Raw genomic sequence first — 26,489 nt, 5'->3', positions numbered from 1 at the left:
AAACAACCCAAAAGGTTTGTGTTTTTGTAAACAACAATGGTTCGATTAATTACCCAAACGGTTCAAGATTCATCCTGAGAATCTCAAATACAAAATCATAGGGTGCTAAATAAAAATAAATGGATGCCCAAAAAAAAGTTGATAAATGAAGAAAACAAAAATTCAAACATGACATTGGACTCATGAGAGACTAGACTCTTTTAGCTGCCAACATATATGTGTGTGTGATAATATGAATATCTATCTACAACGAAGACAAAAACAGTAGTACAATCATCCAATCACTTTCTTAAACTAAGAAAAATATATGAGTGAGTAACTTAGTCCCGGAAAACGGGACTCAATGCGCTTCCGGTTTTTCTTTTCCTTTTCTCTTCAGGTTCTAATACCTGTAAGTTGAACCCGTCGGCGGTGGTGCTGGTGGCAACCGATTGGGGGTGGTGCGGCGGTTGCTACCAGAGCCTGGTGATGCTGCATCTCCATTCTGAGCAGGGTCACTGTAGCGACGGCTGTGACCACCGGAACCGTACCTTGACGATGAGTCTGAGGGTCCATTAGCAGCGGCGTTGAAAGCATTCATCCAGTCGTCCCCTGAAGAACCACCACCACTTGTTCTTGGGCTACTTTCTGTGGGTCAAGTGATACCGCAACAAAAATATATATTTAAACCCAAGTTTCATTGAAACATCTTTCAGATATTTTCTAAGCAACTGAATCCAAAACCGTAAACAGGAATGGGAACCCCTATGAAGAACTGTTATGGGAGGATAAATTTACCAGTGCTACCATTGTCGGAATAACTTGAAGCAGCCGCTGCTCGGTTGTCGTGAATGCTAAGCTGCCTAGTGAGCTTAGAAAGAAGAGAGGATTGTTTCTGGTAACGGTCTCTTCGTCTTTTGACATTTTGATCCTCTTGAATCAATGACTCAATTCTTTCATTGCCTATTGCACTAGAGATCAAATACAGGAGAGCACAAATAAGCACACCAGAACTTGAATAAAATTAGGCACAGGGAAGGAAAAATATATTGAACCTTATAGAACTGTATAGTTGATTCAGCATGTCTTCCTTTGATTTCTCCACTTGACAAAGAACAACAGCCTGTTCATGGTGAATTTACATTGCTTACTAGCATGACCAAGGAATCTCTGTCAAAGAAATTTTCGAACTTTAGAATAAGAATAGTTCACCTTTGGAACATTGGCTGCTAGGCTGTTAAGAACAGCTTCAACATAACCCCGTACTTCTTGGGACATCCACCGGAGTTCCTCTTCTGGATCGATGGGTTTCCTAACCATCTTATCCTGAAAAACATATGTAACAGAATACGACCAATAAATACCTTAAATGCCAAACATAACTTCTCAGAAGTTTAAGAGAAGAAGTATCATCATGCCTACCCATAAACTGACCCTTCTACAGCAGAATTGTTTCAATAGTAAAAAAAATCGACAAATGTTCACTAAAAACCTACTAAATAACTTTTATTTTTGCACTTTCAACAATTTCAACTCTTCTTGAGTAAAGTTTGTAACTTTCTTCATAGTGATATTGGTATTGCGTAAGACTAGTGAACGTATCTAGCATGTATTTAAGATAGAGGAAATGTAAGATGAAGATTAATCATAAAAGCTGGCCATGAGTGACTCACAAGTGAACCTTCTGAAAGACTCTGTCTCATGGAGACACTCCCCACTTGGCCTCCACGAGCCTGGATAACCTTTTGCAACTTATTAATCCACTCGTTTTTATCGACTACACTCTCAGCCTTAAGCACAAGAGCATTGTGAGCTGCAACATAATAGTTTGAGGAAAAGCTCATAAAAGTGCGTATAGAAGATTAAGAAGTTCGAATTCTTATAATGATTGATTTATGTACCTTTTAGTACAGTCTTGTAGGGAACCTTGCAGGTTATTTTAAATACAAGGCCTGGTCCTTTTAAATCAGGTCCATTTGCCTTCTTGTCCTTCGAGCTCTTTGACTTTTCTACTTCGTCCTCAGGAATTTCTTCAATAGTGCATTCCTGAGTGGATTAATAAAGTTTATGAAAAAGTACAGTTAGATAGATGGAAAAAATGTTATTTATATAGTCAGCCAAATTTTCTCATCGATAATAACAGTACTGTTAAAACATTGAAGCATAAGCTTTACAATACACAAGTCTATGTTACTTTCCGTGCGAGAAAATAACAAGGTGTATTTGGACCATTATTCTTCTCGATTTGTTTTTAATGTCTTCTCTAATTATACTTCACCTTAGGGAGAAAATAAAGCATACGAAGAGAATGATACCTCCAAAGTTATAGTGCCCCGGAAGTTTCTTTCTTCTTGTTTTTTGGTATAGCCAAGCTAGAAAAGGTAAACGGTAAAGCCAGTTATTAATCATAGTGCTTTCTCTTTTTGCATATGTGGATCAACACCTGAAGGATATATGTTTTAAAATGCTAACCTTTCCAGTTTTCTCATTCAGAACAAACCATCGCCTACTCCATCCATTTGTTTTTGCACTTTTCTTCATTAAGTACCCTAGATGAAAAGAGTAATTATTTGTTATCTACCTTGGAAATTAGTTTTATCAAATTAAAGAAAAAGACATGAAGAAATCATGCACTTGGACTAAGAGAAAGGGTTTGCAGCAATAAATCACGTAACGTAAGGAAAGTAAATCGGGAGCAAAAATGCAAAATGAAATTTTTTAAACAGCAATTGGGTAAACTTATACTATGATAACAAACCTGCTGTTATCTCCCCCTCAGGTCCAGCAGTTTTCAAACCAGAGACCTCCGGCGTCTCTTTATCTTGCGGACTTAGTTTGTCTTTCAATGATTTTAAGGTACCACCAGCTGTTGGTCCATCTGGCTGAGGACTAGTAGCCTGATAAACATGCAGGTATGACAATTTCTACATTAAATACTTTCATGTAAAATAACGTAAATGATTGAAAAGCATTTTCCACTACACGGATCCAAATTAACTAGAATTTAGACAGACCCTGCTTAAAAGGGACTGCTCTGCATCTTGTCCCTTCTTAGAAGATCGTCCTTTCAGCTCTTCCTCGCGACGTTGTCTTTCCATTCTGATGCAGTCAATACAGCATTGTCAGAAAAAGAAAATTGATTTTCAGTCATGTACCATTAGGAAAACAAACTAAAAATGAAAAGCAAGGTAAGCCAAAATACCTCCTTTGAACAAGACGGATAAAATGTTGAGGTGGTACAAAAGCGCGTTCCATATCAACCAGTGCAACGACCATTTTCTTGGCTTCGTTTTTGAAACCATCAAGTGCTGCACTTGCTATAGCTACAACCTGGTTGATGAATAGTTAGAAAGGAACAGCTATTATCGAAATGATAAAATGCTACTGAATAAAGCACCCAAATTCATTGTTACCTCTCGCTTGAAAGGAGGATACCTCCCGAGTCCAGGTGTAGCATTTGCAGATGCTGAAACTATGTCAACAAGAACTCGGTGAACCTAATCAAAAGTTATAACCATGTTAGCAAAATAGAGAAATAAGACAGAAGGGAAACCTGGATGCATGATTTTTAGAGTAGAAACAAAAAAACGTAGCTGAATCTACAGTAAGCTATCCTAAGACTAATATAAACCAGTTAACTGCACTAGAACCAGAGTAAACTTGACAAACTCACAACAACAGTCCGAGGAATTAAGTGTCAAAGTGAGACGAGCCATGACCAATTCACAATGCAGTAAATCTCTAAAATTCAATCCTACTGCATGCACCTAGGAAAACATTTAAATAAGCAAACCTCATCAACACAAAGACGTGCCGGGTCTTTAGCCAACTCAAGGACGATTTTTATCAACGATCTCAACCCTTTCTCTGGAGATATAAGGTAAGGTTGATAACCATCGGCCTCCAAAACAACCTGAAAAATTCAAACATCATTCTGACAAGTCCAGTCTCAAAACTTGTCTCGTGCAGAAAATTGTAGGAAGAAAGCAGACACCCACCCTTTTAACATTGTTCAAGTCAAAATGTCTATCCAATGGAAGCTGCTTGATACGGTTGGGGAAATTTCCTTCAAAACTTGCAACAACTTTCCAACCACTTCCCTAAACAAAAAAAAAAAAGGAGGAAATGTTTCAAAAAACAGTCATTCAGCTCAAAAGGGACTCCAGCTCATAAACTGAAAACAAACAAGTACAAAAACTGTATTTCAAACTCTAAGTGGGCTTTATACACATACCATAAACCTCCACTATCAGATTCACGAGAATCCTAACAATATAATGTGATCTAACCACACGTAGGTTAGCAAGAGACTTTCCACTACACTAGCACAAAATCTGAAATGGCTGATTACTAATATAGGTCACCCTCACAATATTCTTGAATTTTCGACTAAATCTAGTTCACTTATGTAAGAAAGTACTTACTTCACCACCAGCCACGTGGAGAAGGAATTTGTCTTCAAACTCACGGCAAAGCTCCAAAGCTATAGCCCTTGTACCTTCAGCACTGTTAACTAGTTGTTCACCAAGCCTCGCTAGCTCATCCTGCACTATTTGAGACTTACCCTGGAGCCTGTATAAAGAATTTTAAATTCATATATATTCAAATAACCTATGTCATTGTAAAAATTATGAAGAAAATAAATATGTTGCGAGAAGCAATACCCGGACAAGATACTGGGAAGCCTGAGCTTCATTCTGCTACGAATCTGGCTTGCAAGGGTGTCAACCAAGGCAATTCTGCCAAGCTTACTTTGTGGAGCCCCAGTCAAAATGGACTTAAGACTTTCACTCTCAGCGCGCCAAGCAGTTTCTAAAGAGTTCTCCCCACTTCCAGACTGTGCTGACGCAATTGAAACGGATTGGCCAATGATAGCTACCCATGGAATGTCAGTTGTTTTTGGAGGTCCTTGATTTGAAAGAAGAGCCTGAACAGCTGCAAGGGCTTTCGAGTTCTCTGCTGCCTGGTCAATTTTTCCGATAATGCCTATCGTCCTAGTACCTATATGTAGGGAGGAGTGAAGACAGCTAATGAGTATTTTAAGCAAAGTGAAGTGATAATAGGCTGGTAAATCAACAGTTATTATTTATTAGGTATAAAATAGTAAACAAAATAAGATAAGACAGATCGGAAATACTGATGTACTCACTCTCTGGATCATACTCTTTTGCAATCTTCAGGGCTTTGGACGATGAAATTTCAGATGCCTGGCTAGCAGGCACTATAACCAGCAGTATGGCGTCATTGTGTTGCACGTACTCGGCAATCTTGCAAGGAGATCGAAGAAACAAACGACAATTTCAGAAGGACAAACATGATAATGAATCTTTGTTAGCACTTCAGTAGGAAATCTGATAAAAATAGTAGAAAGCTTATGTTTTCTTGTCAGGTAAATTAAGGTATGACAAAGGCATTAAGTAGTTCCAAGGCTCACCATTGACTCGTCCACAATTCTCTGGTCCAGTCCAGGCAGATCAACTAATTTCAATGGTGGAGCTGAAATGTAAAGGGTAAATGCACTATGTTATGATAATCAAAGAAAATTTCAAACAAAATCCAGGTCATGTCATCATTCATGTTCAAAAGAGTAGTATTTATTTTAAAGCTCCGTAAGATATATAATCTGATACCCACCAACTTAAATCTACAAGCTCTAAACCAGTATACTAAATTGAATATAGAGGTGGCAAGTTATTACAGCTAACCAGTTCACTGATATCAAACACATATTCATCTGCCCAACTTAGGTTAGCTACGGATGTGCTACTTATGCTTGTGAAAATAAAACGAAATTTACCTGTGCTGGTACGAAGTTTTAAGTTTATTTCATCACGATTCTTCCCCGATGCCCCTTTGCTAAGTCTATCTTGTAGAGAATGTCTTAGAGCACCTGCAATACACCCATGTAGAAAACAATGTTGATAATATGGGAGCATTGGTACCGTTGGTAAATTGCATATGTTTCATAGAGGGAGACTTACTTGCAGAAACTTGTTGAGATTTACTGTCGATTTGCAAGATAATAGCCTTGCTGCTTAAAGAACTCTCCCTGCTCAATTCAATTATTATAGGAGCCCGAGTAGCACCATTCTCACCCGTCGGCTGTTCATAACAAGTGTAGTAGGAACAACAGAAGTGGTCAGTATCATTTTAAGGTATGAGCCAATAATAACCATACGAAAATCCCATAGATTCGATGGACAACTTACCAGTACTGGATGCCCAATTAAACTGTTTAACACTGCTGACTTTCCAGCTCCCTGGTTCAATATGCAAAACAAAAGAGATAAGTTACATATATCAAACTAACATCTCCGGCTAGTTTCACCTGCACCAGTTCCTCCCGGATTGTGATCTCATGTAACCATATATATCCACTAAATTAAGAAACAAGCTCCTTGCATTAATATGTCCTAGCAAAGCTCTAGATTCCAGGAATAATCGATTTAAACAAAAAAACCTAATCTAGATCCGAAAGATCCACGAAATCGCATCGAACATCTAACACTCGAAGACAGCATAAGAACCAACCAAATCGAGGAGCAGAGAGCAGAGAGCGATGAACTAACCACATTCCCAAGCGCTACGACGTTGAGGAAAGTGGAAGGACGCTTGGAAGAAGAGGTCTCGTCGGGATCTTCATCGGCGAGCAGAGACGCCGCCTGTTTCATCGAATCTGAGAGCTGAGATAACTCATCGATCGCCTCCATCGCGACTTACAAAAGCCCTCGGCGAATCGAGATCGAGTAACCGATTCAAAGTAAGAGATCTGGAAGGAAGAAGGAAGCCACTCGATTAGATCTGACCAGAACCGAAACTGGCGGCGTATTTTTCCCCGGCGAGAAGAGGGCCGGTATAAGGAATCCGGTCCGCGACGGTGTTGAGCTAAGATTTTTCGTCAAGGGAAAGCAGAAATGAAAGAAGACGAGGTCATAAAGAGGACATAATAAGGAATCACAGAGAAACTGAGACACAAGATTCAAATTTCAAAAAGAGTTACAAAAATCATATCTTTTTCTAGAACTTAAAAAAAAAAAAAAATAAATAACATTTATCGAACTCAAGTGCTTCATCTTTTTTCTTACTTTTAAAAAAAAAAATTCCAACAAATGTGATGTTGATACAAATCCTTAATTTTAATACTTCAGTATTACCAATTTCGTTGATATTGACCAATATTTATGTGCCAAAGATATATAAGGCCCAATATATATTTGTTTTGCAAACAACAACAAAAATCTTCATCACAAAAATCATTAGGCAAAACAAAAAAAACTTTTGTTGTTGTTATCATCAAACATCTCCTTGTCCATGTTAACAACGTAATTTTTTGAACTCAATTTGTGATTTTTTTTGTGTGTGCTAAATCTCATATTCCATTTGTGAGAAGTGTCATCTATCATACCTTCCAACATCTTAGGACTAGTTTGGCAATGTTGACAATTCTTTGTGATGTGTATTGTATTGTCAAAGAAAAAGAAACATTGAACATAATAATATTCAAACAATATTTCCAAGCTAGCTATATAAGAAATTTCTAGGCACACGTCTTATCGATACAAATTTTGAAATATCATTATTGTAGTAGGGATGATGATGGGTTTTAGTTCTTCCACTATGCTTTACATTAAACTTGTATGTCATAAAAATGAAGAGACACATGACACAGTCCATGATTGGCTGAGTAAATTAATAACATTGAACTCCAAATATAAATTTGTAGAAATGTAACTGCAGTGTTAAAAAATAATCTATTAGGAGTATTAGATAATCTATAAGTTTGACTAATGGAAATCTAATTTATCTATAAAAAAATTGAAATGTCGGACCGAAGAGTTGACGAGCACTAAACCCACGTCAAAGGCAAAACGTGGGCCCACCGGCCCAATAACTTAAAAGCAACCTATAGGTTCTTCCCACCTGGCATGATCTTCGGAGTTTTTTGAACTCGTTATGTTTTCGACGTGGAGTTTTTTAAACTCAATTAATCTAATTAAACAAATCCGAATTAATTTTGTTCTTTTATATACGTATAATAAGATCAAAATCAACCACACAGACACAGACATAGACAGAGACATAGATTTATTATGGATTTCTAACTAGAAGAAACAAAAAACCAGATTTGTTTATGTTTCTTCTTCTTCCTCCTCAATTCTTTGATCTGTTTCAGTGCAGTCACCCGTTTCTCCACTTTATACGAATATACGTATTTCCCAGAGATCTTTAATTCCCATCTATTTATTTCCTTTTTTTCCCAAAATTTGATTTGATCCTTTGTTTCAAAATTAGGAAACTTTCTGAAAGGATATGGATTTGTGCTTGAAACAAACAGATTCTCTTTAAAATCATTCATATGAATGTTTCCCTAAAAACTTTAATTTTTTTTTGGGGAACAGTGTGAAGAGAAAAAAAGATTGGATTTTTATTTTTTGTTTTTCGTGAAAAAAAAAACAATGGCGAGAGGAGGGAAAGAGGAAGGAGAAAAGCATATAGGGTTACTAAAGCTGGCTCAAACGCTTTCGTTTTTGCTTATTTTCATGGCCGGAATCATCATCGGCCTCGCCGCTAGCTCTCACATCGATCGCTACTTCAATTCTTTGCCAAGGATGTTCTCGTCATCAACCCATCTACAGTTTTCGACTACTCCTGATTACTCCAATTGCACAGTCATCCACCGTGATTGTAACGACGAGAACGACGACGACGGAGGAGTCAAGGCGGAGAAACCAAAGGTTCGAGATTGTTGGAGCATTGATGGGTTTGTTCGGCCTGAGAATCTTAGTCATGGGATGAGTGATGATGAGCTGTTCTGGAGAGCTTCGATGGTTCCGGTGAAGGAAGAGTTTCCGTACGATAGGGTTCCTAAAGTGGCCTTCTTGTTTCTTACCAGAGGGCCTTTGCCTATGCTTCCGTTGTGGGAGAAGTTTTTTAAAGGCAATGAGAAGTATTTATCTGTTTACGTTCACACGCCTCCTGGATATGACATGAATGTCTCTCGTGATTCTCCGTTTTACGACCGCCAGATCCCTAGCCAGGTATGTTTTGATGCAGTACAGTGAATGTTGTTTGTGTCTTGTTTGTGTTTCTCTGTGGATTAGTACAAAACAAATACATAGTTTTCCCAGTGATTTACCTTTAGAATACAAGAACAGAGTATTGGATAAGTAGATGAGCTTTATAGTGCAGTCTTCCATTCTCTTTACCAACTCTCATGGGTCTTCTAGTTTATTCTTGTACTCTGGCATAATTAGCACATACGGGGTGTAGATATTTAGTCATTCTGGATCATAGATATCTAGTAGTTTAGAGAAACCACATGTAGATCTAGTCGGCATGAGAGAATCGAAGTTGCATTGGTGCGTGATTACATATTTAGGAAACTTTTTTAGGTTGGTGCTTAGGATTTGAACTTTTCAGTTGTTCTTTCATTTGGAGTTACATTTATTTATAGGTTGTGTATAGATGAAAATTTGTTACTCTTGCGCATTAGTTTGAGTTGGCCATCTATGTCTTATGCAGCTTCAAGTGGTGTGACACAGCCTTTAAAGTTCATGGGTAATTTTGCTATTATGTTATGATGTGGAACATAGCTGGTTTTAGAATTAGGACTGGGAACAACTTTATTCTCTTTCATTGTCTGGACATGTCGCTATGATCTTGGTAACTGCACAAGGCTTCCTTTTTCATGACACTGAAATCGGTTTTGTAATTTTCTTTGGTTGATGCAACCTGGTCCATCTCATACTCTGACAATACTTTGATGGATCATGAATAGTCTGTATTTCTATGCTAGATCTAGTCAAATCAAGAGAAACTGTTTTGTTTCTGATGGTTTTCTATACTTATAAAATTTTGCAGAAAGTTGAATGGGGATCGCCACTATTGACAGACGCAGAGAAGCGTGTTCTAGCCAACGCATTGCTGGACTTCTCAAATGAGCGTTTTGTGCTTCTCTCAGAGAGTTGTGTCCCAGTCTACAACTTTTCAACTGTCTACAATTACCTAATAAACTCTGCTTATAGTTTTGTGGACTCTTATGACGAGCCAACACGTTATGGACGTGGCCGTTACAGCCGGAAGATGCTCCCAGATATCAAACTCCATCACTGGCGGAAAGGGTCTCAGTGGTTTGAAGTAAACCGTAAAATCGCCATCTACATCATCTCAGACTCGAAATACTACTCATTATTCAAACAGTTCTGCAGACCAGCTTGTTACCCGGACGAGCATTACATCCCAACTTTCTTGAACATGTTTCACGGTTCAATGAACGCTAATAGAAGCGTGACATGGGTTGATTGGTCCATAGGCGGTCCGCATCCAGCTACATATGCTGCAGCTAATATCACAGAAGAGTTTCTACAGTCAATAAGGAAGAACGAGACGGATTGTCTTTACAATGACGAGCCAACTTCGTTATGCTTCCTATTTGCTCGCAAGTTCTCTCCTTCTGCCTTAGCTCCTCTTATGAATCTGAGCTCTACTGTCATGGGATTTTGAGAAAAACATAAATTCATTTCTTTCTTCTTCTTCTTTCTACTTTTTATAGGGATGAGATGAGGTTCTTCTACGATATATATATATTACACATAGGACTCTTTTTTCTTTATTTTTTGGTTATTATTAGTCTCCTTTGGTTATGATCTCTTCATTTTATTTTGGGGTTTTATAGAGATGATCGTAAAGGTCAAGCCTTTTTTTGTATGTAAGAGCTTTACTTGTGCCGCCGACCTGCAGAGCTAATCTAGTTTTATAGATTACGAATATACTATATTCTTTTTCATCACTTTTTGGAAGAAAATATATTTTAATGTTTTGATTAATGTTAGAAGCCATTGGAAACTTGAAGAGAACCATACACGATACAAGTGAAACAAAGGACAACGGTAGCAACAGTTTTACTTGGCTGTGTGTAACTGCACCGTTAAAATAAGGGGTACGATCGTGATTTAGAAAACCCCGTGAGATCCGAATCTTCCTTCTCTCAACAAATACCCTCTCATGGCCAGCCACCACACACAGATGTAGCCCTAAAATTTTTGTTTCTTGATACAACTTAAAAGACTACTGTTAGGTTGATAAAGTAGGGTTTTGATTAAGTGGTATCAAGGCCTATATAATGGTCTCTATTGATTAATGAGAAGGGAAGCCCCAAGAATTAATCGAGATAGAGAATTAGGGTTAATACATCTTTCTAAATTCTCAAGCAAAGAAAGGTTCATAACATTTCTATCTCGATAGGAGTCTATGGCAACGTACTACGGTAAGATCTCTCTCTCTTGTGCTCCAAGTCAATTCAAGTTGATCGGTCTGATGGTTTCCTAATTGTTTCGTCGTCCGTTTTGGCAGATGCTGACACGTGCGTCTTCTGGGACGTCGTTGATTTCCCAGTCCCTGAGGATCGCATGTTGGACTCGTTTCGTAGTAAAGTCGAACGAGCGCTTCGGATGGAGGGGTATATTGGTAAACTGAAAATCCAGGCTTATGGTGGTGCAGATGCAGATAGGATGAATTTTCTCTGTGCCAAAATGGAGCTTGTACAACAAGGTGAACAAATTAATTCAAGTCCTCCGATCCTCTTTAATATATGTATTCATGATCCTCTTATATATGTATTTAATGTAAGACTTTGAACTCTCAAAGTGTTTAGGATCAGACAACAACAGATGTTACTCTGTTTTTTGTCTCTCTCTCTGTTTTTGTTTTACACTCAATATATTCTTCTCTCTTGTAATACTCGATTCTTGTAGACGAAAACCACACACATTTATTAGATATATAAACTGTATTTATAGGTTTACATGACACACTTTGACTAAGGGATACGTCTCTAGGAGACAACCCAATGTGAAGACACATACATACATGTGTAACTGTTTTGCAGTTAACGATTCTATTCGTATCTCTTCGGTGTGTGATACGAATAGTTTATACATAACACAAATCAATTACTTAACTATATAATATGCGACTCTTCTAAAGTAATAACATGAAGACTTTCACATTCAACACTCCTCCTTGATCATGGCTTCATCGTTACGCCTAGCTCTTTTCGTAGAACCTCGAACATTGGCTTGTTTAAAGGTTTCGTCAATATGTCTGCTATTTGTAACTCTCCTGGACAGTACTCAAGCTTGATCAACCCATTCTGTTCAGCCTCTCGTACAAAATGATATTTGATGTCGATATGCTTGGTCCAACGATGTTGAACATGATTCTTCCCGATTGCAATCGCTGATTTGTTATCACATAAGATCGTTACACTCTTCTCTGTCTTGAAACCAATCTCATTCACCAACCTTTGTAACCATATTGCTTGGTTTGTTGCTGAGCAAACAACAATGTATTCCGCTTCGGCCATTGATTGAGCCACCGCCTTCAGCTTGCTAGAATTCCAACAAAATGAACCTGATCCGATCGTAAATACATAGCCACTTGTGCTCTTCTTGTCCTCAACTGATCCGCCCCAATCACTATCAGAAAATCCAACCAACTCTGGTTCTTCAACTTGCTTGAATTGAATCCCGTACGTCAAAGTACTGTTGACGTATCTAAGAACCTGTTTGGCTTCTTGAAGATGTTGCTTTAGTGGAGATGTCATGTAGTGAGACAAATAAGAACTCAATATTCTAACAGTGATCGTATTGTAAACTGTAACAAGTTTCACATAAATAAAAGTTTCAGTTTTGTTCTCTTTATCTTCTTAAAAGAGAAGAGACTTTGTCTCTTGCTCTGTTTTGTTTTGTTTCTCTTCTTCTTCCTCTCAATATTCTAACATGGTATTAGAGCTTATGTTGGTCTGGGAGCCTGTCCAAGCAAAAATATTTCAGTTTCGTTCTTGTCTTCTCCAAAAGAGAAGAGACAAAGCCTCTTGCTCTGTTTCTTTTCTCCTTCCTCTCAATATTCTAATAGTTATCGTATTGTAAACTGTAACAAGTTTCACATAAATAAAAGTTTCATTTTCGTTCTCTTTATCTTCTTAAAAGAGAAGAGACTTTGTCTCTTGCTTTGTTTTGTTATCTTTCTCTTCTTCTTCCTCTCAATATTCTAACATGGCATCAGAGCTTATGTTGGTCTTGGAGCCTGTCCAAGCAAAAATATTTCAATTTCGTTCTTGTCTTCTCCAAAAGAGAAGAGACAAAGTCTCTTGCTCTGTTTCTTTTTTTCTTCCTCTCAATATTCTAACAATGATCGTATTGTAAACTGTAACAAGTTTCACATAAATAAAAGTTTCAGTTTCGTTCTCTTTATCTTCTTAAAAGATAAGAGACTTTGTCTCTTGCTCTGTTTTGTTCTGTTTCTCTTCTTCTTCCTCTCAATATTCTAACATGGTATCAGAGCTTATGTTGGTCTTGGAGCCTGTCCAAGCAAAAATATTTCATTTTCGTTCTTGTCTTCTCCAAAAGAGAAGAGACAAAGTCTCTTGCTCTGTTTCTTTTCTTCTTCCTCTCAATATTCTAACAGTGATCGTATTGTAAACTGTAACAAGTTTCACATAAATATTAGTTTCAGTTTCGTTCTCTTTATCTTCTTAAAAGAGAAGAGACTTTGTTTCGTGCTTTGTTTTGTTCTATTTCTCTTCTTCTTCCTCTTAATATTCTAACATGGTATCAGAGCTTATGTTGGTTTGGAACCTGTCCAAGCAAAAATATTTCAAATTTGTTCTTGTCTTCTCCAAAAGAGAAGAGACAAAGTCTCGTGCTCTGTTTCTTTTCTTCTTCCTCTCAATATTCTAACAGTGATCGTATTGTACACTGTAACAAGTTTCACATAAATAAAAGTTTCAGTTTCGTTCTCTTTATCTTCTTAAAAGAGAAGAGACTTTGTCTCTTGCTCTGTTTTGTTCTGTTTCTCTTCTTCTTCCTCTCAATATTCTATCATGGTATCAGAGCTTATGTTGGTCTTGGAGCCTGTTCAAGCAAAAAAAAAAAAAAACTTCCACTGCAAGAAGAAGAGAAAGATGGAGACAACAAATCAAGGGTGGGAAGAAAAGAAGAATGAAAGAGGAAAAGATGGTGGTACCATCAACCTTCACAAACAGAACCTTCAAGAAGAAGGGCTACAAAGGGAAGAAGAAAAAAAAGGAAATCTTCTCAAAATGAAATGGAGTAAACAAGTGTGGAGTTGGAGTTGAGAAACTTGTTCGAAGAATACGTGAAGAAGATTCACGCACTGCACAAATGGTGAGGTTACACAGATAACCAAAGAAGAGACGTCACAGAGACGTGATGGTGATCAAAGAGTGATACCAAGCAATAAAGGAGGATGCTTACCTCATAAAAAAATGGAGCAGGAGCCGGTTGAAGAGATAACCGAAGACGACGTGGAGGAGATTCACGCGTAAGGCGTCATGGAGACGTAATGGTGATCAAATGGGAGATACCAAGCACTAAGGGAGGATGCTTACCTCAGGAAAAAAATGGAGCACTTTATGGTGATCAATAGGAGACACCAAGCACAAGCACTAAAGGATGATGCTTACCTCATAGAAAAAAATGGAGCATAAACCGGTTGATAAGATAACCGAAGAAGACGTGAAAACGTTTCACGCACGAGATGTCATGGAGACATGAATCTGATGGTGTTCAAAAGGAAACACCAAGCCAAAAAAAAAGAGCTGCTTACCTAAGAGAGAAAAGGGAGAAGCAGGCACTTGCAAAAGGGAAAGGGAATATCCAAGTGATGACAAGCCAAGGAGAGAAGATCATCAAAGAGGTGTTTCTAGTGCCGAACTTAGCAAGAAATTTTTGAAGAGTTAATCAAAGGAAGAGACTAAGCAAGAAAAGAAGCTGAGTTCACGCACAGTTTTGGTGAAAGGCCAAATTTGGTGATCAAAAGGACACCAAAAAGAAAAATCAAAATGTTCATTGAGAAGAGAGTGAGTGGAAAAAGGTTGCTAGAACAATTGGAGGAGCGTGACAGAAGATCACAGAGTACACGTGATGAAGTTCACTTGGAGAAAATTTAAAATATATGTGAAGAAGGCTGGCAGGTTTAATGAACAAGACGGTGAACATTTCCATAAGCTTGTCGCTCAAATAATATGATGAGCGTATGAGGCTTGAAGATGAAGAAGATACGCATATGTTGTGACACTTGGGAAAGAGAAAAGTCCAATCAAAAGAGTTGAAGATTTGAGACACAAGGTTTTAGACCATAACTCAATTAAGGGGGACTATTAGTTTGTAATTGAGTTTGGTCTTATTATGTTTTATAATTAGATAAATTAAAGTGTCTGTAACCAACGGTTACCAACGGTTACGACCGTACGACTTGTATATAACTGTGGTGTGTTGTAAAACAAAAGAGTAACAAGTTTCACATAAATAAAAGTTTCAATTTCGTTTTCTTTATCTTCTTAAAAGACAAGAGACTTTGTCTCTTGCTCTGTTTTGTTTCTAACATTTAATAATGCATTTCGCAGCGGCTGAAAAACATGTGAGACTCAGACCAAGTTTATCGGTAGTATGTTAGTAGGGGGTTGTTAAATTTTATATGAATTAATTGTGTGTTTTTTAAAATATAAGAACCCATGATCTCTTAGATAAAATTTTCTTATTTATTGGTAGGTTCTTATTTTGGGTCTCTAATTTTTTAAAATATTGTTTTTTAAAATTTTTAAATTTTAATTAAAATAAAAGTGGTATAAATGTATAATTTTTTTTGGTTAATAAAATGTAGAAACCAAAAAAACAAAGTATTGTTCGGTTTAGTAAATACACAGTTTCGGTTTTCATTTGAATCGGTTTAGTAGAAAGGGACAAGAGAAACACAGCAACGTCTATGTAACTGAGTGAGATACTGTCACACAAAACTTGATAAGCAGCAGAGCACATTCATAATTCTGTAGACACAAACTGTAAATGACTAACGAAAACATCATCATTCACCATCAAGTATCAACATTATATCTATTGTGTTCACTCCTATAGTCCTATCCAAAACAATCATATTGTATACCAAAGAAAGTACTACACACTTATCGTCCACAATAGATGTCGAGTTTAACCAAGAGACAGACAGTGGTAAAGACTATAGCTGTGAGGAACTCACACTCAAGTCTGTGTTGTAAGTTGTAACTAATCATCTCTTAAACCATCATTTCATTCTTATGTTTCTGTCATTACTCATAATAGAACTCAAGTTGGGATTATTCTCCAATCTCCATGAAAAAGAAGCATTTACATAACATGAAAAGATCAACAATAACACTATCATCCATGGGACTGATGATCATAACAAAACAACAGTTATAAAACTGAAGCAGAGCGATGTGGTTTATTCAAAGTTCCAACTGGCTATGCATCTCCAATATAGTCTTAGCCGACTTCTGCAGCTTCTCAGACTCATCATCAGTCATATGCACATTGGTCACAGCGACCACACCATTGCGTCCAAGCAAAGCCGGGAGGCTGAGGAAGACATCACCCCCATCGACACCATAAAAGCCACGAGCAAGAACCGTGACAGGATGGATCTTGCGCTGGTCACGGAGAATAGTGCGAGCCAGATTAGCAAAGAATAACCAATGGCCCAAGAAGTGTAACCCTTGAGTCCAATGACTTCATAGGCGCTACCAACTACGCTTTGGTGGATGTCCTCAAGGGTTTGTTTCTCGTAAGCAATCTGTTGCTTCTCTAGAAAACTTAGGACAAGAATCCCTCCAACACTTATGCTCGACCACAATGCCACCGAGCTGTCTCCATGCTCTCCCACAATAAATGCTTACACAAAACCAACTGATCGTCTCAAGTCTCAACAATCCATTATGATCATCGGAGCTATTATCACCTGATCAGTGATCACTCCTTAATTGCAGTATAAAACCACTAAAGCATAGGTTTTTATCATACAAAATCACTCCTTAATCAGTATTTACCAAAAAGCACAAACCTTTTATCAATAATCTAATCCCAATTGAAACTAAAAGAAAATATAAAATTGAAGCTCCAACACAAAACTGACCTGTACGTCCTGAGCATTAACGTCGAGATGATCTGCGATTAAGAATCTAAACCGAGAAGAATCGAGGTTAGTACCAGATCCAAGCACCCGATTCACCGGGAAACCAGAGAGTTTCCAAGCAACGTAAGTCAAAACATCAACAGGATTAGAGGCAATGATCAAGATAGAGTCAGGGGAAGCTTTAGCGAGTGGAGGGATGATATGGCGGAAGAGAGCAACGGATCACATGGTTCTCAAGAACCCTAATCCCTTTAAACCATCACTTATCAATCGGATAATACTACAACCAACCCACCATAAACTAAACACAAACATTACAAATCGGATCAAAGAACCCTAATTTTTGAAGAACAAACCAAGAACCCTAATTTCTAGAACAAACATCAAACAACCCTAATTTCAAGCAGATCTCTGCCGATTCAAATCGAGACTTTGAACGGGAGAGAAAGAGAGAAGTTTATCGGGAGAGAAAGAGAGAAAGAGAGAAAATTAATCTCGTTTGTGGGGAAAATTTTTTTTTTTCCCTTTTCTATTATTCTGTTGGCCAACGAAAATTTGACACGTTGCAGTCTCTTATGAACGATTTCGGGTTGTAATATAAGAGAGTCTCTTCTTAATTAACCCACCAAAAATCTAACACCCCCCCGATAAACATGCCCTCAGTAGGATGCAACTGGACATACTTTACTGGCCATTCCGTTGTTATCATGACGAACTAGAACATAACGAGACAAACTTCCTCGTAGTTGCTAAAGACATCCGAGGGAAGATACGGGTTTTCACAATCTTCTTGAAACTTTGACATCCAGAGGTTACAATGTTTTCCTGGTAGTGCCTGATGACGTCCCTCTGGAACAAGTGCCACGTACTGAAACTGCAGCCTTAGTATGGCGTTGGACAAATCTGTTCGATGGTCGCTTTCCTATCCTAGACTATCTTGGTCCGGATACATCAAGTGATGAGGAGGATTGTGATGAGGAGGATTCTGAGAAACGTTTACGTGATGGTCCGGATTCCTCAGGTGATGAGGGGGCCAAACGTCAGAGGAAAGGTGATGATGGTGGTTCTCCCATGATAGTTGAAGTTGGAAGCAAAGACATGAATGTCATATAAAACATTAGCCTCTAACGGATGTTGTTTGTATCGATTTTGTTTTCGTGTGGCTATCTATCTATCCTCTGATTTCATGACGATTTCGGATTTTGTTTTATTTGTAATATTTGTAATAATATCTAATGTCATATAAATGCTTCAAATCTGTTTGGTATACGAATGCTGTAGAATCCTATTATTCCTATCTTAAGTTGCATAACCCGCATTTGCACATTTTACTCATGTCGTATATGGAAAGAGAAGACGTCAAAAAGACATTTTAAAACCATGTTCTGTACACAAAACAGAGTTTAAAGACGACAACAAAGATAACGAGAAGTACGTTTCATACACAAAAACCAAAAGCCTTTTGATATATAAAAAGAAGCAAAACATTATTGTCGATGGAGCCATGCATGCATCAGATCCTCCTAAAAAAGTTGGCAGGCGATGGTTTTACTCGAGCTGTTAGCTTTTTAAAATCGGTGCGGGAAATAGGCTTTCCTCCCTCAAGTAGGCTTGTCCAATACCATGCAAAATTTACCTTAGGAATTCCCAGTTTTTCTGGGCAGCAATCATCGGGCAGTACTAAGAAAATTTGGAAAGTTAAATTATACAAATTTTGGAGAAAATCCACGAACTCCGTTTGTTGGTCGCAGTTCTTTGTGACTACCATCAAGGAAGGTGCAGGTTTTAAATTAGGCCAAGGGATCCAGTGCCCAGAAAGCAGCGTCTACTAATATCTTAGAAAGTCTCCAATATTTATCGCCTGGAAATGCATATCAACAACAACGGAGGAGATCTCTCTAGGTTACATACACAATTTTATTATATAAGAAAAGAAAAAATTAAAATAAAAGTGTTTTTTTATAAAATGAAAAAGGGAATCTCACTATTCTGTACGAAGGTGAACCCGTCTTGAGGCGGAAAGGGATTCGTCTAACAGCCATAAGCCGTGATTGACAACTCACCAGTATAACCCTCTTCCCGCAGAACAGAACCAACAATATCACGAATACTGCGACCCTCAGGGACTGGGAAATCCATCAAGTCCCATAAGACGCATATTTTAGCATCTGCATACACAAAAATATCGGAAAACGCATAAACAATTACGAAACTGAAGAAGAAAAAACGATCGGCGGCTAGTTATACATGCCAGATGCAAGAGATACAGATCTTACCGTTGGGACCTCTGTTCATGATTGGTTTCTACTACGGAGTTCGAGACGATACGAAGGAAATATTAGGGCTAATATTCTTGGAAGACTTTGGATCCTAGTTTATCAACGGGTTTTATCGTCTAATACTAGGGTTAATGTTTCTGAAACGAACCCCTTTTTCACCTCCCTTCAAACTTTTTTTTAGTTGGAGTTAAAAAAAAAAATTTGGATTCACTAGGACGAGTGAACCCCTTTTTCACCTCCCTTCAATTGACCAATGCAAATTTGACGTGTAATACTATACTTTATATATAAATAAAGAAACAGAACAAATGTAGCTTTAACGTCGGTGTTGACGCCAACAGAAACGTCTTCTCTTTTTGATCGAGTTACTGATTATGAATTCCATTTCTCTTTAGAAGCTATCGGACACTTGAAGATAAACCATACATACATGTGAAACAAGGACAACCATCAACGATCAATAAAAACGTATTAGATTATGATGTTGATCCTTAAATAATTAAATAATACTAGAGTTTGCAAAAATTGCGACCACAAAGCAAAAAAGGCAATTTAACTATGAGGCGAATGATGGTGCAGAAGAAGCGAGTTTGTCGAACTAGTTCCCCAACTCCGCTACCTTCTTTTCATCTCTGTCTTGCAACTCATGGGAGGACCCTGACTCCTGTTGTTGAGGGAGATGACTGTCCACAGACTGTGACCACTGTGACTGCTGATGGGTAGCTGTCTGATTAGGCCACTGTTGCTGTCCTGTCCACGCTGACTGCTGGCCAGGTGTCTGGTTAGCCCACTGCTGCTGAACGGTTGTCTGATTACCCCACCCTTGTTGCTGGCTGGTTGTCTGATTAGCCCATGGTTGCTGCTGGGTAGGAGTTTGATTGGGCCATGATTGCTGATGACCACTATTCTGATTGGCCACTGGTTGCTGCTGGTTAGCCCATGATTGCTGATGACCAGTGTTGTGATGACCCCACTGTTGCTGCTGGCTAGGCGTCTGATTACCCCACTGTTGCTGCTGGCCAGGCGTCTGATTAGCCACTGGTTTCTGCTCGCCAGGCGTCTGATTAGCCCATGGATGTTGATGACCTGAAGGACATGACCAACCCTGATGCTGAGACCAAGATTGCTGCTGTTGATATCCCGGTGTCTGACTCGACCATGATGGTGGCTGTTGCCCTGCAGTCTGATTAGACCATGATTGCTGCTGCTGGTTAACCGAAGTGTTAGACCAAGACGGATTCTGGCCAAGATTAGCCTTGTAAGTTCCTCCTGCTGTTTGACCACCATTGGCCCAACCTGAATTAGAATTCCCCGCCCCTTGGCTCGTCCATGGTGTCCTGTCTCTAGGCTGCTGAGGAGCTGCAGGTGTGGTTCCATGCACGGCTGATACACTAGGTGCAGTGTTACCAGATTGCCCTGGGTTTCTCACCGGCCGGGCAACCGAATTTAAAATCTTCTCAATCTCCTCACGACGCCCTGCTTTCTCAAAAATCTCAACGATGAATTCCCGCAGCACAGGAGTAACCCCAACATTATGTCCAATCATCTGACCAATAATGTCCTTGGCTTGGTCAAGTGCACCACCATCACAAAGACCTCTAACCACCACATCATAAACCGAAGGGTCTGGTTTCGGTTCCCTCTCTCCCATCTTAGTCAAAACTTCAGCAGATTCCGTAAGCTTACCATTCTTAATCAGCTCGCCAAAGACCCTCGTACCAAAATCAGCAACCACCCTTAGATTCACATCAACCATCCTGTTCAACATCTTGACAGCATCATCGATTCTCTCTGCCTTGAGATAAGCATCAATCATTGCTCTATGGCTTGGAGCATCAGCAGGCAAACCTTTGGATACACCTTCAGAAAAGAACCTTTCAGCCTCTGTTAACATCCCTTGTTCACAGAACCTCGTTACTATGTTACAGTAACCTACATAATCCATCACAAACGGTTTGGAGGTGGGCTTACTCCCGACCTTCTTGAACGTATTAATAGCTTCGTCAAACTCTCCCATCTTGAAACATTCATTGACCATTATACTAATCGTCTCCGAATTCACAGAAAGGATATTAGGAGGAGTGTGATTATCCAACATCTCATTGAACAAAGCCCAAGCTTCAGCCTTCTTACCATACTTAAGAAAAACCTCCAAAAGTACATTACCAGTTGGCGGATGCATTCTAAATTTCTTATCTAACAAAGACCTGTACGACTCAATAGCTTCCTTATCATTTCCTTTCTCGAACCAGTACTCCATAAAGGTCGCATTCACAATCCCATCATAAACAGTACACTTAGACTTCAACTCATCAAAGAACTCATTAGCCTTATCCAAATCACCAAGGTCCAAATACCCCTTAATGAGATTACTGTACACAACCGAATCCGCAGCTTGACCTTTACTCAACATCTCCCTTAACAAACTCGCAGCATCTTCAATCCTTCCAGCTTGAACCAAACCTTTAGTCAAATGTCTATAAGTAACTGAAGACGGAGCAAAAGGAGCATGAGCTATTATGTGGCGGTACACTTCAAGAGCTTCATCCACATGCCCTTCGTCACAATGAGCGTTGATGATCTGATTGTAAGAGACTACATTGGGAACGATCTTAGACTGCTTGAAGAAATGCTGAAACAGAGAAATCGATTCACTGTAACGCTTGGCTCGGTACATAGCGGCGATGATGGCGTTACAAGTGAACACGGTGGGTCTCGTATTGGAAAACACAGACTGGCGAGCGAGGCGTGAAGCAGCGTCGAGATCCGATGCTCTAATCAGTGACTGGACTCTGTTGTGAAGGTTAAGCCTTGCCCCGACGAGTGCGGAGGTCGAATCGGGAAGCCGTGGCGCGTTGGGATCACGTCTTGGGGCAGGAGCTGAAGGATCTCTTCGTAGAGCGTGAAGTGGAGGTTCAATTCGTAGACGACGTTTGAGACGGCGGCGTTCAGCTGCGGCTTCTTCGGCTGATGAGAAGGTCATGTTACGCCGCATCGGTGGATATGGAATCGGAGAGATATGATGATTCTGAGGAATCTGGAATTGAGAAGTATCATTGGCTAAAATTGGATTAGGGTTTGGGTTTGGGTTCGTCTCTGAAACCTGATTGTTACCAGTGTTCGTTTCATTTTCCGGGGAATTTGAGATGTGGTGGATTCGTTGGTGGAGAAACGAGATCGAAATAGGGCTACGAGTAGTGGTGGTCGTGGTGGTGGAGAGACGGCGGAGGAGGTGATTGAGAGACATGGTGGAAGTAAAATGATTTAGGGTTTTAGATGTTAGAGGTAGAAGAAGACAATGGTGGGACTTGACTTGGGAGTAGTAAGACCAAAGCTCTCTCGTAGCTTAAACCCTTGGATGTGAAGAAATGGTACTACTGTATTAACAAAAACAAAAAATTAACTTAAAACGACAGCGTTTTAGTGATTTACTTTGAAGGGGACTGTTTGGTAATACGTGTAATGTTATTCTGAAAGACGAATAGAGAGAAGGCGTAAGATAACAAGATGCGCAGGGGAAAGGAATAGGATTATTGTCACCTCCCTGCGCAAATTAGGGCTTCTCCTTCGCAAGACTGTGTGTGTGTGTGTGTTCGTTCACTCCCTACCTTAAAATCAGTACTCTCTCTCTCTCTCTCTGTCACTCTCCATCTCTATCTTTTGCAACTTCTCTGTTTCTATTCTCTTGACGCATTTGTATGAATTAGTCTTTGTTTTAAGAAGATGAACGAAATTTTGGTGATTTCAAGAACAGCGATTCTCCAGTTTCAAATTTCTTCCTCGGTTTATCGAATGCCCATCTTGTGATGACCGTTGTTGTTCAGCATCCAAAAATGTGCTTAGCTCGGAAAATTCGAATTCAGTAGCTTCGAAATCTCTGAAATTACTTCAATAAAAATTCAATCTTTATACGAGACTTTTGAATTTTGAAGTCTTTCTTAGCTTCCTACTCATGAGTTTGGAACTTGTTATCGATGTAGCAGTGGCATTGTGATTTCTTATGTATTTAATTGGTTGTTTTCCACATTCATCTGTATTCCGAAAGGCGATAACTTTATCTGTATACTTTGTCATCTTTAAACATTTATATCAGTGCTCTTTGAATGAATTCGTTTTCAGTTATGTGATGAGAGAATTAGTTGTACTATTTTCGAGTAGGCACATTACTTTTTATTTCCTGCTCAATAAGATAAAAGTGTTGTTGTTATGTGTTTGTCAGGCAGAGTGCTGAAAATGTCGGATGATGCTGGACAGATGTTGCTCATCTATGATGATCCCTCAGATCAGAGATCACTGTCTTTGGACGATGCTAGTAGTTCTGAGGAATCTCCAGACGGGACTACCCTCTCTTTAGAAGCAGTTCACGATGCCATTCCATACAACGGACAGAGGTTCCTTACGCATGATGCTGCTTACGAGTTCTACAGTACGTTTGCTAAGCGTTGCGGGTTCTCCATACGTCGTCACAGGACAGAAGGCAAAGACGGAATTGGCAAAGGACTCACCAGGCGGTACTTTGTTTGCCATCGTGCTGGTAACACACCTGTCAAAACTCTTAGTGAAGGTAAACCACAGAGAAACAGAAGATCTTCTCGTTGCGGTTGTCAAGCATACTTGAGGATCAGTAAAATTACTGAGTTAGGTTCAACGGAATGGCTTGTTACGGGTTTCGCTAATCACCACAATCATGAACTCCTAGAACCAAATCAAGTTCGTTTTCTTCCTGCATATAGGTCCATATCAGATGCAGATAAAAGTAGGATTTTGATGTTTTCAAAGACTGGAATTTCAGTTCAGCAGATGATGAAGCTCTTGGAGCTTGAGAAGTGTGTCGAGCCTGGCTTTTTACCATTCACTGAGAAGGATGTCAGAAATTTGCTTCAGTCATTCAAGAAACTTGATCCTGATGATGAGAACATCGATTTCTTGAGGATGTGCCAAAGTATAAAGGAGAAAGACCCTAACTTTAAGTTCGAGTTTACTCTAGATGCAAATGACAAGTTGGAAAACATTGCCTGGTCATATGCTTCTTCCATTCAGTCATATGAAATCTTTGGAGATGCTGTAGTTTTCGATACAACACATCGCTTAAGTGCAGTTGAGATGCCACTTGGAATATGGGTTGGAGTTAATAACTATGGTGTGCCTTGCTTCTTTGGTTGTGTGCTTTTACGGGAGGAAAATTTGAGATCGTGGTCGTGGGCACTACAGGTAACACAATGGCACACTAAGCTGATTAAGCTCTTTTTCCACTTATTTCTGTTTTAAATCCTTGGCAATTGTCTGTGGGTAGGGCGAAGAAGCAAAACTATTTGTATTTGTACTCTGACATTCTTTTATTTTTGTCTCATATGCAAGGCATTCACAGGGTTCATGAATGGGAAGGCACCTCAAACGATATTAACAGACCATAATATGTGTCTCAAAGAAGCCATAGCTGGAGAGATGCCAACCACTAAGCATGCACTCTGCATATGGATGGTTGTTGGAAAGTTTCCATCCTGGTTTAATGCTGGTCTTGGGGAGCGGTACAACGACTGGAAATCTGAATTTTATCGCCTCTACCATCTGGAATCCGTTGAGGAGTTTGAGTTGGGTTGGAGAGACATGGTGAACTCTTTTGGACTGCACACTAACAGACACATAAACAACTTGTATGCCTCACGTTCCATGTGGTCTTTACCATATTTGAGAAGTCATTTTTTAGCTGGAATGACTTTGACTGGCCGATCCAAAGCTATTAACGCCTTCATACAGAGGTTCTTGAGCGCACAAACCCGGCTAGCTCACTTCGTAGAACAAGTGTGTTTTCTTCTCCTTCTGATAGTGTTTATTCATTGCTGGTCTGGATGAAATCTTCTGAATTGGAACTGAATTTGTTACTCATATTAAGAAGAGGGCAATGGATAGTGAAGTGAGCCTTTTCAAGCTCTTAGGCCGTCTATGCATTAACGGGTCAAGCATTTATTTTTGGGGTTTATGCATTTAATCTCATGAAATATAACTGTACGTGTGTTGACTTTGCTAGTTATGGGTGAATATGCAGGTGGCTGTTGCTGTGGATTTCAAAGACCAAGCTACAGAACAGCAAACAATGCAGCAGAATCTTCAAAACATTAGCCTAAAAACTGGAGCCCCCATGGAATCTCACGCAGCCTCGGTCCTCACTCCTTTCGCGTTCTCCAAGCTCCAAGAACAGCTTGTGCTTGCAGCTCACTATGCATCGTTCCAGATGGATGACGGGTATCTCGTGAGGCACCACACAAAACTGGATGGAGGAAGAAAAGTCTATTGGGTTCCACAAGAAGGCATCATAAGCTGCAGTTGCCAACTGTTTGAGTTCTCTGGGTTCCTCTGCAGGCACGCACTCCGTGTTCTCTCTACCGGAAATTGTTTTCAGGTCCCCGATAGGTATCTTCCTCTTAGGTGGCGCAGGATCAGTACGTCGTTTAGCAAGACGTTCAGAAGTAATGCAGAGGATCATGGTGAAAGAGTACAGCTTCTACAGAATCTGGTTTCCACTCTGGTCTCTGAATCAGCTAAATCGAAGGAGAGGCTAGATATAGCAACTGAGCAAACCTCAATCCTCTTATCCCGCATCAGAGAGCAGCCAGTCTCTTCTTCACTTGCTCTCCGAGACATTTCTTCTGTGCAGAGGAATTTTTGATACCGCAATGCTATGCGTGTCTAACGATTTTTAGATAAAATTATTACTTTGTTAACCTAATCTTACAAGGAAACTTTTATCTTACATACTCAAAAATATGCAGGACTAAAGAGAAATGAAAAATCAACATTTTGTTCGACTGAAGACTTTGTTTCTATGTTAAAGCGCACGACACATATCAGAAGAACAGTATCTTAATTAATTCAAGATGGTTAGTTAAATTACAACTTGATCTTGTAAGAGTATTGTTCCAACTTGATCTGGTTAAAGTGTTTCTTGATATTCCTCAACCGGTACTGAATTCTAAATGCTATAAACCGGTTCTGTCTAGAAAGTTCTGGAATCTCTATGTGCTGACCATTAGAGTTCTTGGTCATGATGGTCTTTCTGCTGACCATTAGGTAATTTAGGTGTGTGATTACTGATCTTGTAAGAGTATTGTTACAACTTGTTGACCATTAGCTCTATCTTCGTCTTGCTAATCATTAACATATATACTACCGGCTAACACGCCACAACTGCGAGCCTCAGATTTCTTTGCAGGTTGACCCTCTCATCTTCCACTTTTCTTACGTATTTGTCCCTCTATAATCTTT

At 39.2% G+C, this 26,489-nt stretch overlaps 4 protein-coding genes, 2 long non-coding RNA genes and 1 pseudogene across 14 annotated transcripts; 2 read left to right on the top strand and 5 right to left on the bottom strand.

The window, feature by feature from the left end:
- Positions 1-21: 21 nt before the first annotated feature.
- On the bottom strand, positions 22-7,361 carry LOC109124468 (dynamin-2A). Its single transcript, XM_087494011.1, has 22 exons — positions 6,549-7,361; positions 6,189-6,239; positions 5,961-6,081; positions 5,777-5,869; positions 5,414-5,475; positions 5,129-5,246; positions 4,644-4,980; positions 4,404-4,551; positions 3,978-4,079; positions 3,773-3,892; positions 3,393-3,476; positions 3,182-3,309; positions 2,994-3,078; positions 2,738-2,876; positions 2,452-2,528; positions 2,295-2,351; positions 1,881-2,025; positions 1,653-1,792; positions 1,192-1,305; positions 1,035-1,102; positions 778-950; positions 22-627 (listed from the first exon to the last, which is right to left on the bottom strand). The coding sequence occupies exons 1-22, from the start codon at positions 6,687-6,689 to the stop codon at positions 383-385; spliced, it is 2,748 nt and encodes a 915-aa protein (XP_087350137.1). The 5' UTR covers positions 6,690-7,361; the 3' UTR covers positions 22-382.
- A 642-nt stretch (positions 7,362-8,003) lies between these two features.
- LOC104755237 (glycosyltransferase BC10) lies at positions 8,004-10,805 on the top strand. Its single transcript, XM_010477586.3, has 2 exons — positions 8,004-9,017; positions 9,841-10,805. Exons 1-2 carry the CDS (start codon positions 8,436-8,438, stop codon positions 10,480-10,482), a joined length of 1,224 nt encoding a protein of 407 aa, XP_010475888.1. The 5' UTR covers positions 8,004-8,435; the 3' UTR covers positions 10,483-10,805.
- Positions 10,806-12,004: 1,199 nt separating this feature from the next.
- On the bottom strand, positions 12,005-12,583 carry LOC147923308 (secreted RxLR effector protein 161 pseudogene; annotated as a pseudogene).
- A 3,487-nt stretch (positions 12,584-16,070) lies between these two features.
- LOC104759144 (uncharacterized) lies at positions 16,071-17,708 on the bottom strand. 3 transcript variants are annotated; one of them, XR_015587754.1, is made up of 2 exons: positions 16,948-17,708; positions 16,071-16,773 (listed from the first exon to the last, which is right to left on the bottom strand). It is a non-coding gene; the product is annotated as an uncharacterized LOC104759144 (long non-coding RNA). The 3 variants fall into 3 exon arrangements; XR_015587755.1 differs by having other exon boundaries at positions 16,071-16,811; positions 16,948-17,493; XR_015587756.1 differs by having other exon boundaries at positions 16,071-16,845; positions 16,948-17,448.
- A 581-nt stretch (positions 17,709-18,289) lies between these two features.
- LOC104755236 (uncharacterized) lies at positions 18,290-19,360 on the bottom strand. The gene is made up of 3 exons (XR_762196.3): positions 19,224-19,360; positions 18,933-19,115; positions 18,290-18,808 (listed from the first exon to the last, which is right to left on the bottom strand). It is a non-coding gene; the product is annotated as an uncharacterized LOC104755236 (long non-coding RNA).
- Positions 19,361-19,681: 321 nt separating this feature from the next.
- Positions 19,682-22,473, bottom strand: LOC104755235 (pentatricopeptide repeat-containing protein At1g10270). The gene has a single exon (XM_087495435.1). It carries the CDS (start codon positions 22,471-22,473, stop codon positions 19,825-19,827), a length of 2,649 nt encoding a protein of 882 aa, XP_087351561.1. The 3' UTR covers positions 19,682-19,824.
- Positions 22,474-22,576: 103 nt separating this feature from the next.
- Positions 22,577-26,037, top strand: LOC104759143 (protein FAR1-RELATED SEQUENCE 11). 7 transcript variants are annotated; one of them, XM_087495437.1, is made up of 4 exons: positions 22,577-22,844; positions 23,446-24,437; positions 24,585-25,028; positions 25,273-26,037. In XM_087495437.1, exons 2-4 carry the CDS (start codon positions 23,460-23,462, stop codon positions 25,891-25,893), a joined length of 2,043 nt encoding a protein of 680 aa, XP_087351563.1. In that variant the 5' UTR covers positions 22,577-22,844; positions 23,446-23,459; the 3' UTR covers positions 25,894-26,037. The 7 variants fall into 7 exon arrangements, 4 of the variants coding, with proteins under 4 accessions (XP_087351563.1, XP_087351565.1, XP_087351562.1 ...); XR_015586848.1 differs by having other exon boundaries at positions 22,706-22,844; positions 24,585-25,181; XR_015586850.1 differs by having other exon boundaries at positions 22,735-22,844; positions 23,450-24,437; positions 24,585-25,181.
- Positions 26,038-26,489: the final 452 nt, after the last annotated feature.

Source organism: Camelina sativa, chromosome 17 (genome assembly GCF_030686135.1).
Source record: "Camelina sativa cultivar CO46 ecotype springtype chromosome 17, ASM3068613v1".
In the NCBI taxonomy this organism is placed as follows: domain Eukaryota; kingdom Viridiplantae; phylum Streptophyta; class Magnoliopsida; order Brassicales; family Brassicaceae; genus Camelina; species Camelina sativa.
The sequence above is the reverse complement of the archived record's forward strand: the minus strand, read 5'-3'. Positions and strand labels throughout refer to the sequence as shown.

Excerpts from the sequence above, each read along its gene's own strand:
- LOC109124468 (XM_087494011.1), bottom strand. The coding sequence starts at position 6,689 with ATGGAGGCGATCGATGAGTTATCTCAGCTCTCAGATTCGATGAAACAG. Across the intron at positions 3,079-3,181 it reads ATCCGTCTTGTTCAAAGGAG|AATGGAAAGACAACGTCGCG; the intron begins GTATTTTGGCTT and ends TGACTGCATCAG. Across the intron at positions 2,352-2,451 it reads TGAATGAGAAAACTGGAAAG|CTTGGCTATACCAAAAAACA; the intron begins GTTAGCATTTTA and ends TACCTTTTCTAG.
- LOC104755237 (XM_010477586.3), top strand. The coding sequence starts at position 8,436 with ATGGCGAGAGGAGGGAAAGAGGAAGGAGAAAAGCATATAGGGTTACTA. Across the intron at positions 9,018-9,840 it reads ACCGCCAGATCCCTAGCCAG|AAAGTTGAATGGGGATCGCC; the intron begins GTATGTTTTGAT and ends AAAATTTTGCAG.
- LOC104755235 (XM_087495435.1), bottom strand. The coding sequence starts at position 22,473 with ATGTCTCTCAATCACCTCCTCCGCCGTCTCTCCACCACCACGACCACC.
- LOC104759143 (XM_087495436.1), top strand. The coding sequence starts at position 23,033 with ATGACCGTTGTTGTTCAGCATCCAAAAAT. Across the intron at positions 23,062-23,449 it reads GTTGTTCAGCATCCAAAAAT|AGTGCTGAAAATGTCGGATG; the intron begins GTGCTTAGCTCG and ends TTTGTCAGGCAG. Across the intron at positions 24,438-24,584 it reads CGTGGTCGTGGGCACTACAG|GCATTCACAGGGTTCATGAA; the intron begins GTAACACAATGG and ends CTCATATGCAAG.